General features: G+C 40.0%; 2 protein-coding genes across 2 annotated transcripts in view; one reads left to right on the top strand and one right to left on the bottom strand.

Annotated features, from left to right (window-relative positions):
• LOC137984449 (histidine N-acetyltransferase-like) overlaps nucleotides 1–415 on the top strand; it is a 1,863-nt gene extending 1,448 nt beyond the window's left edge. Inside the window, exon 2 of the mRNA XM_068831623.1 lies at nucleotides 1–415. This exon is cut by the window's left edge and continues 597 nt beyond it. The gene's annotated coding sequence lies outside the window, so the exon portion shown is untranslated.
• A 4,957-nt stretch (nucleotides 416–5,372) lies between these two features.
• Nucleotides 5,373–10,000, bottom strand: part of LOC137984448 (uncharacterized) — an 80,502-nt gene continuing 75,874 nt past the window's right edge. Inside the window, 2 exon segments of the mRNA XM_068831622.1 lie at nucleotides 5,373–6,237; nucleotides 8,276–8,450. Coding sequence (XP_068687723.1) covers nucleotides 5,912–6,237; nucleotides 8,276–8,450 — 501 coding nt within the window. The 3' untranslated portion in view covers nucleotides 5,373–5,911.

Here is a 10,000-nt window from a genome sequence, read left to right as displayed (position 1 = left end):
TCGTGTAAACTAGCTGGTACAATTTTTTTTTACCATATAGCTAAGCGCATGTTTCCACTTTAAAAAATAAAGTCAGTGATAACCAAAGGTTAGGTCTTGCGAGTGACAGAGACAAAGGATTGTTAAACGTTTTATCATAGGTGTATTATGATGTCACAGTTTCGATACAATAAACTTGAACTTGACTGCGAAGCTTGGGGAAATAAAAAGCTAAGAAATATATATTCCGGCATTCCTCATCCTCGTTGCGAATTGTTTTCATTTCATTCCCCACCCTAGCAGTGAAGTTTGAAATTTATTCAATGGAAATGGGCATATTGTGGACAAGGCAAGATGAAATTATGTAACGCAACGAACTATTTATTTGCAATTGATAACACAGAAAAGTAAATCATGCTCTCAGTAGAATGATGAATAAATTAGACAGAAGCACCCAACGTGAATTTTCGAAAAATATCTGTTCGGAAGACGATTTGAGATCTAGAATTTTCCGAACATTTGTTGTAAAATTTCTTACTTGCCTGCCTCTCCTAGGATTTTCGAACATCTGAAAAATGGTATAATTGCTCATTTTTAACGCATTTTTACCCTAAGAAGGTGACCTAGAATTTTCGGGAGCCTTTTTTCTGGCTAAAATTTGCGAAAAGTTAACTTTTGATCCCTATAAGTTTCGGATCACTAGACTTTCAGCTAGGAAATCCGAACAGTTGAAAAAATTTTAGGGGATATATCTACCGTTTAAATACTAAAATACGTTCAACAATGCTATGTTTAAGTGGTTTTGAACTATATTCTCGTTGGGTGCCACAAATTAGAACTAAAAGAACTCCATTGTTAGATTTGTGACATCCCGTATGAACGTAGCAAATGAACTCAGAGAAGCGAAACTATTTACAGACTTAGTGAAATCACGGATCACACTGATTACTGCAATATTGTTCTGGATACAGCGGGATTTTGCGTTCAAAACGATTGCAATGTTCTCTTAATTCTTGTTTGAGTTGAGATGAATTGATGTAACGCAGTAATCAGTGATCAGTGTATTGTAAAATACGTAAGATAAAAAAGAATTGAAGACGTAAGAATAGAAGATATAATCAATAAAATGGAACGAAACGTGACAAATAATATTGTTAGACTAAAAATGTATATCAGCGTAGTTAAGGCTCTGATGATATTCAGTGTTTATGGAGTTAGTGACATAGTCACACTGCTTACTCTAAATCGTGAAACAACCCTGCCTACACACTCGGGATCAAATTTCGTCCATGTATTCCATTCGTTTTTACACCTTTTTGCTCTTCATTAAGAGAGAACAGAAATTCACTTAATTGACGGGAATTCAATAACATCCTAAACAGCACTTTTCACGAATTAATGTTCATTTTAATCATCCGTTAGTTCAATTGCGCAATTACCCTGCTAATGCATCTCTAGTATCGTCATAATGGCGGCTAGGAAATTACCTTTATGTTTATGTTATGCAGTCTTACTGAAAAAGGATTTTTTGCTGTAAAACGAGGTTAGTTAGACTAATTAGCACACAGATAAAAGAAAAACAAATTAGCTGCCACTTTTGCATTCGATCTATTGGAAAGTCTCTGTTATGTAAAGGATACACCTTATTCCAAAATGGCCGCTGATTTATGCGCATATAAATTGGCCCTTGTTGCCTCGTTCAAGATAAAATATTCTTTTGAATTTTAAGCTTAAGAACGAGGCATCAAGGGCTAATTTGAATAAAAACAAAAGAATATTTAAATGGTGGCAATTTTGGAATAATAATAATAATAATAATAATATTTAATACTTATATTGCGCTTTTTCTATGAAAGCTTATGGAATAAGGTGTATGATGTCTTAGCTCCGTGGCCTTGTTAAAAATAAAGATAATACCCTGTTCTCTATTGAGTTTCAGCGCAGTTTGGTGGACGTTGTTTGTGAGCAAGTACTCAGTGTCCAGTTATTTACAATTTACAACAACTAGAACAAGTTTGCAATCTTCAAGCCTATCTGGCAAATGCAAGAGCTATTATAAAAGCAAAGGACGATAAAGGCTATTCAATTTTTGTGGTCATTTAAATGGAACAGACACTGATTATAGAGGTTGCAACAGGAGGCCATTATTGCAAAATATGGACCTTCTGTTCCACCTCAACAACGACATGGTCTTCCATTTCAACGGGAACATACTTGCTTATTGAAAATAACGACCTGCTCTATGACAATGGAAAGGTGCGTTGAATCGGATAATGCCTATAGCACGGTTACTAGGCAATTCATATCGAAATGCGTGGAAACTCCAAAATCCTAACAGGACTTCAAAATTGCTACTAGGCTGATTAATTACCGAAACGTCCTTGCGACTGATAAGATTTGTTTGTTTTACTGATAACAATGGAGGGTGAGGTAAAGTCTGCTTACGAGCCAAGTGGCCCATTAATTAGGCCGGAGCTTATCCCGGTTTCTGTAGGATGAAGCGACTAGGAATATTTCTGCTACGCCCTGGATGGGATGCTAGTCCAACGGAGGGCTACCCCCAGCATTAAATTCGCCGGTACCCATTTATACTCCAGGGTGGAGAGAGACACAGTGAGAGTAAATTGTCTTGCCCAAAAACACAACATAATGACCCTGGCCAGGGTCCGAGCCCAGACCACTCGCTCCGCACTAACTACACCCCCCACAAATAACAATGAAAAGGTCCAATAAATCGGATAATGCTCACGCTCCTCAGTCTTCCTAAATATATATAAGGCCTCGGAGGTCAGGCGTTATCCTTTACGTAAACGACAGTGTTATTTCAAACACATAATAGACTTTACAATAAAGAAAATGACATTCCCATGATGTTATTCAAGATGCATTACCGAGTATGGTAATTGCGCAATTGAACCAACGAAAGATTAAAGGCTTAACGTGAACACTTATTCGACTTATTCGTGAATATACTTCCTAAGATGCTATTGAATGTATTCTCGTAAAATAAAAGGAATTTTTATTTTCTGTTAATGAAGAGCGGAAGTCCAAAGGAATGCGTTGAACGAGAAATTGCGAAGAGAGATTATTTTGTTACGACTGAAAATGAGCACACAGAAATATTAGTAAATGGACCATCGAATCAAGATGAGTTAGAAGAAGGATAGAACAACCAGGCAGTTGCAAATCGTCGAAGGATTGTATTGAAAAGGCAAAATTTACTTATAAAGGGACTTTATGGACATAAAGCATCAAGAACATCGACAAAAGATGCACGCAAGACCTTTGTGGACAGAGCAATGGACAATACAGAGAAGATTTTGACCGAACACCAAAAAGATTTCACATCGTCCTGAAAACAAGTTAATCGCTCTAAAGTCTTTATTTATCGAAAACTGGAACTCAAAACGTTGGATAAAACACTACTGTAGAACAACGCTAAATTAAACCAAAGAAATTTTCTCTCCTCATATGTTGTACCAATGCAGTCCAGTGTCCAATTAACAGATTTAGACGGGGTCTACAGAATCACACGTGGGACAAGTGATACTTTCATCAGTGTTGTGGTGCTGATAAAGGCAGATTATTGCTGGTCTTTCTTCGCTGGCAACATTATTAGGGCGGAGCCTTCCTGATCGGTCGCTCTCAAAACCAAGTTAGGGTGGGTGTTGTCGGGACCAGTAGTTTGGCTAACATCAGCGAGGTCATTTATACAATTAGCTACATCTTGCGCCCGCCAAGTCACTCGGCGAGTGCCGGACTTAGCGAGCGGAAGAGGCTGCTGAAATTCAGGCCAATTTACAATAAATTTGAGCTCAACGCATTTATTGAAGATAGAATCCGCAAAGATAAGAAATATGAACGATGATCTGCAGAAATGCTGGGACTTAGAAACTTTGGGCATATAATGCACCACCGTGAAGTCTTTTAAAGCTTTTGATTAATACAACTTGTTATGGGGTTTCAAGGTGTAGACAGTACAGGCCAAACACGACTGTTATTGGTCAAGAAAGGAAATTCAAAGACCTCCCTTTTATATATGAAATTAGGGTAGGGTTTTTAATGATCTCTCTTAGTAAGGGCTGATTTTGTATAAGATGCCATTTGTTCATTAGAATATTTGAGATTGGGTGACGAAGTTCCTGAAGCGTGCGTCTAACTCAGCAACGGTTCTTATTTAATATTAAGGGAAAGCGGATAAACAGAGGAGCGGGATATGGTATGGAATTGCCTTGGGAGTTTAAATTTCAACGAGACAAATTTTCGTGCGACTGGCTTGAAGAAAAATTAAGAAAGGAAAAGTTTGATGTACTGTAATGAAAAAAAGGTAATTGTAATCGAAATGACTATGTTTTGTCCATAAAAATCGAACCAATTTCGTTAGAAATTTTCTTGATATTGTTTATTGTCCGCTTACGGGAGGATATTTTAGTCCCTGTGGACCCCGAATGGGTGTCCTTGTTCGCTTACAAGAAAAGTCCGCTTAGGGGAGGTTAAATATGTAGTGTTTTAGAGGAGAAATCGCTGGGACCGCGGTTTGGTGTCTGCATTCGGGAGTTGTCAGCTTACAGGAGGTGTCCGTTAGTGGAGATTCGACCGTAGTTGACAGTGCACATGAAATACGTTGCAAACGGCAAAGCCGCGAGAGGATTGAGGCGGGAAAGAAGAGCCCGCATGCAAGCCATCCCCTTTTGAATTCTCTGCGTTCGTCCACGAACGCAGTATTATGATTGGTCAAAAGTGAATTGGATAACAAGCCGCCTATAATCCTACGATAATCAGGGGAAAATATTGAATTAAACTCGGCGGCGTTTGAGGGCAATGTTATGAAAGCTTTTCGCGAGCTCTCTTGTAAAATCTAGCATGCCAATGCAGCTAAAGAAAGAACAGAAAAAAGCAGTAAAGTGCCTACTTGAAGATACTTGAAGAGAGGAACGTGTTCGCAGTGATGCCGACTGGTTATGGAAAAACGTTTTATCTTTCAAGTGTTCTCGACTGCAGTAAAACTCAAAAGGCTATCGGAAGTTATTTGCCCACTGGCTAGCCTAATGCAAGATCATGTCGACAAGGGAAATTCGCGGGGCTTGAACTGTAGTGTTCTACAGGACGTAAAATATTTTTAAGGAGTTTTCCGCAAATAATATTCGCATCGGCGAAGCAAGAGCTCGACAGTGCTAGTGACTTCAAACGGATCTTAAAAGATGAATCTTGAAAACTCGATGAATCCCACACTGTGGAAATTTGGACTTCTAAAAGGTAAGCTAATCGGCAATAAACTCCATTTATCCTTGTCTCTATCTTTTCTTTGACAGTCTCTAGCTTCACACAGCAGACCTGTCTCCAGGGTGACTTTATTGGTACTGTACAGCAATTTAATTGTAAAAAGTGGAATTGTAAATGCTTTTGGTTCTGGCGGAAATGCACTCAGCTTCATGGTCACACCAAGAGATTATAATCTCTTGGTCACACCCAAGAGCTTTATTTTTATATGCTTAAGAAAAAAATTCAAAAGATACAAAACATGTAGGAAACGACCAGTTTAAGCAATTCACAAGCCGGCAATGATCAAAACGGGATTTAATACCAAAAAAATTAACCTGCATAAAAATCCAATTTCCTGATCATTGAACCCCGCCTCCTCACAGCATATTAAAAGAGCAATTTGGACGGTTCGAGGTTTGCTGACTAGGTGAAGACTTCCGCATGTGACTAACTAACGCATGATGACCCTCGCCACATATCGCGTGACCCTATGACATCATCATTATCGTCATCATCATTGCTTTGAAATGGTAGACTACCTTGGGAGCATTTACCCTCCCAACCAACTCCAGACGTTCATAACTAGTGCTCGTGCAAATGGTCCACAGTCAAGATGTACTTTTAGCGGCATGAAAAATTCCTAAGCAAATTCATACCGTTTTAGTCCCTCTTAACACTCCTCTTCATCCACAGTGTTATAGGAAGCCTTGTTTTTCAAATTCTTGTTGATATTTTCAGCCTCGAATATTGACCTCCTCGCTACGATCCCCGCCGATAAGTCTTTATAATCCGAAGAACCCCCCACAGTGTCTTGATCAATCGCCGAATCAGTTCCAGTTCGTTCGTACCGACGACTGTGATCGTTCTTTTTCAAAGCCAGCATAAGTTGTTTTTGGCGATTATGTTTTTCTTTTAGTTCCAGGACTACACGGTTCATCCGGTTATTGAAATCATCTACCATTCCTCTCATTGCTGAGATTGGGAAGGCTTTGTTTTCTAACAAATTAACACAAAATGAAAATCAATAGCCTAACAAGCGAAGTGTCCCCCAATGAACTAATTGAAGCAATTTTTTTCTCATGCCAACCACGCCAAAATTAGGGTCATGAAAAAAAAATGGAAATCTACACAACTCCTCCCCAGCTTAACTTGTAGCCTGATTTTCTTCAAGCGAAACCGCGTTTAAAGCACTAGCTGTTCTGGCTATCAAGAAAGTCACTTTCTTTAGAGTTAGTTCAGTTTAACCCGCATAGCTCGAATTGTGTTTCTTCGGGAGCCCATGACTAAGAGCGTAAAACTTCATTGTATTTTTGGAAAGGCGTTTTTACAGAGTTATTTTTAGATTGATTTTCCCGCGAAACGAATCCTTTCCAGCCGATAAGTCAGGGTAGCTTAGTGGTTACCTGTCGGGCCTCCCACCACTGCGAGCCGGGCTTCAATTCTGGCCTCGGCCAAGATGTGGGCTGAGTTTCAGTCGATCTCAACCTGACTCGAGGGTTTTTCTCCGGGTACTCCGGTTTTCCTCCCTCATCAAAATCTACTCACAGCTAATTAACATCTAGCTGTGGTGCTGTGCTCTGACATCAAACATGGACTGTATAGCGGCAGCCAGAGGCGCCTTTGTATGCTTTCAGCCCGCTGTCGTGAGCCGCGCCCTTCGCAATTCAGTCCTCGACTGCAAGTAAGGGTGATTAGCATTAGCAATATTTATTTATTTATTTATTTATTTATAACAAGTGTTTGTAGGACATTAATGTTTACTGGCGTGACGTGGCGTTTTGACCGCTGTGATGACGAATATCGTTGTCGATAAGAGTACAGGCAACGCGGAACCACTTTCGATTTGTTAATTTGCTTCCCGGACGCAGATTTTGCTTGCGAAACAAATAATGTTTTCCACTTTAGCCACCCGAGCAGCAATCCAGGAAACAATGTTTCCGCAACAATGTTTCCCAGTTTAGTCAGGTCCTTATGCGTACGTTTATCGCGTATGCTATTTTCAGGTTTGGAGAGATTTTGAGTTTGTTGGGACAGTTGTGATTCCGAGTTTAGATTACCGTGTTACCGTTTTGAAGCGTTGTTGTTTACCGATTAAAGGACATTGCTGTTGGACCGAGTTCGCCAACCGCTTTCGAACACCAAGTCACATACGAAGTTATTACCCATGGGATTGAGAAAGTCACTCGTGCAAGCCACATCTTATTTTAGAACTCTTCTGAAAGTATAGCTTGTTCTGTGAAAATGCCGTTAGGGCCGATTTACACGGTGCGATTTTTGTCGCATGCGACAAGTCACGACAGGCCTACGACATGACTTACGATTGTCGCAGCATTTTAAAACATGTTTTAAAATGCTACGATATTTTTTCTGACGTACACAACAATCGTAAAGCGTGTCGTTGGCCTGTCGTAAGCCGTTGTCGCATGCGACAAAAGTCGTACCGTGTAAATCGGCCCTTACATAGACCAAGTAGTGGAGTTGTAAGCTCCTGGTTGCTAGTATTTCGAGCCTCGAATCTGAATTTAGCCCTGCGGCCTACATCCATGCCAAAAACACATTAATTTCTTAAGCCTGGTTCACAAAAAAATTCATGATCAATAACAGGACAAACGCATGAAAAACTGACGTCAATTCGTTCTTTACAATAACAAAAAGGCAGAGCGTTCAAAATTAAGACAAAACACAAGAAGGACGCGAGAAAAAAATGCGAGAAACTTCAATTCAATCTGACTAGACCAATTTCGCGTCAATGTGTCATAAATTATGACTGAGAGTTTATGTGTCTGTCCGCTTATTTACCGTAAAAATTAGCCAATGAGGGCGCGAGAATTTTGCAGTCATTGTAAAATACTCGTTCGATGCCTCTAGGGTTGACTTCGTTCGCCATCTTGGAATACTCAATTGCGCGTGCGTATTTCAATGTGCTTGCGTTTGCGTTCGACGAGTGAACTTCCCGGTGTTTGAGTTTGCATTTGCGTCGTACTTGTGAAACCGGCTTAAATCCCAACCCTAAATTATTCTTCTGTTGACTTACTTTGAGGACTGATCTTCATTTTTAACCGAATGCGATACAGCACCTCCCAAAAAGTCCCTGCAAGTATCCCGCAACACAACATGGCTCCTAATATCATCAGGTTTTTCTTGAACAGTTTGCTGCTTGGGTCCAGTAATCCACTGGATCGCTCGACTTCTAAGGGTTCTGGAGACACCTGAGGAACAAAGATCGAGGTCAGTTTTTTTCGGTGGGAAAACCTTGCTTGCACCTTTTAATAATACTTATCTTTATTATATGACTAGCTCCGTTAGCGGGCAAGATGAACAAAATCCCGCACTGTGATTGGTTACCCGAGAGGGCAAGATGGAGCTTTACTGCCCGCTCGGGATTTCTCGCTTGGTCTCGCAAGATCAAAGGTCATTTTTTTGTTGTTTTATCCCATATCATAAACCCAGCTTGTTCGTTCAAGATGGCTGGATATTGGCCTCGTCCTTTTTTTGCGTGTTTATGGACTTCGACTTCGTCTCGGTCCATAAACACGCAAGAAAAGAACTTGGCCAATATCCAGCCATCTAGACCTCACGCTTGGTCAATAACAAATATCTATTTAAGTGTCAAGGTAGTATTTAGCGCTGGAGCAAATTTTGGTTTTTGAAGAGAGGGGAAAACCGCAGTGCCCAGGAAAAACCCTCTTGGAGCAGAGTATAGAGAAGCAACAAACTCAACCCACATTTGAACACGGTCCTCATTAATAAATGAACTGACCGTATGCAGCAGTTAACGGTCCGTTACAGTGCGGGTGTATTAGACAACACTCCACTGGTGGGAGGCGAGTGTTCTAACCCCTGAGCCAAAACTGCTCCCCTGATGTTCTCAAAGCTGCTCCATCATTAAAATGTTTTGAACGGCTTCAAAAACTATCATTCAATAGGGCATGTCGTCCCTTCGGGATGCAACACATTTTTTTGCCAATTTATATACTTAGAGCTTGTTTTCAGAAAATGGCCTTGAGAAGCTTTTCATTTCAAAAGAAATTTCGTGCAATCACGACGCCAGAGTTCTATTCAGAAATTCAATCAGCCACTACTATAAGGGCAATGTTTTCATGTCAGGTTGTACATCTGGCAGTTCCTCCTTTCATTTGAGATTATGCATGAATTTATAAATTAAAAAAAAACCGTCAGCTAAGCCAATCCATCTTGGTGGAGGAAAACAAAAGATCTCTCACTGAACCTCCTTTTGTTCGTCCATCAACAATTGTACACTGTTTCTAGAGACCGAGTACAAACCATTTATAAGTGGCTTTCACGTCTTCACGCCGTTCTTCATTGCCGCCACGTTGGTGGAAGAAAACAAAAGTCTCTCATTGGTTCCTTTTGTTCGTCCACCAGCAATTGTACATTGCAGCATTGTTATATGTGGTTCTAGAGCTCGGGATTGGCTGAAAACGACCTATTAACCAGTTAAATGTAATGTTTGCTCTTCTTATTTTAATTTGCAAAATAGGATAAAAAAATTTCCATCGAAATCCCATGATCAATCGTTTTCTTTATGAAAAAACTTCATCCCAATCTACATTACTTTGTTCTTGCTTCCTTTGGCACTGATTTCAAAGCATCAAAGACAAATCTATAGGTATAAAACCTTTTTCAGGGGAAGCACTAAATGTGTTCATCCGATTGGACAAATTGCCTGATGAATATTAATAAGTTACAGAAGACTTTTTTAGACTGAAGTACGTACTGCTGCACGACTCCCATCTTT

This window comes from Montipora foliosa, chromosome 14 (genome assembly GCF_036669935.1).
Source record: "Montipora foliosa isolate CH-2021 chromosome 14, ASM3666993v2, whole genome shotgun sequence".
NCBI classification, from domain to species: Eukaryota; Metazoa; Cnidaria; class Anthozoa; order Scleractinia; family Acroporidae; genus Montipora; species Montipora foliosa.
This window is presented reverse-complemented; position numbering and strand designations above follow the sequence as displayed.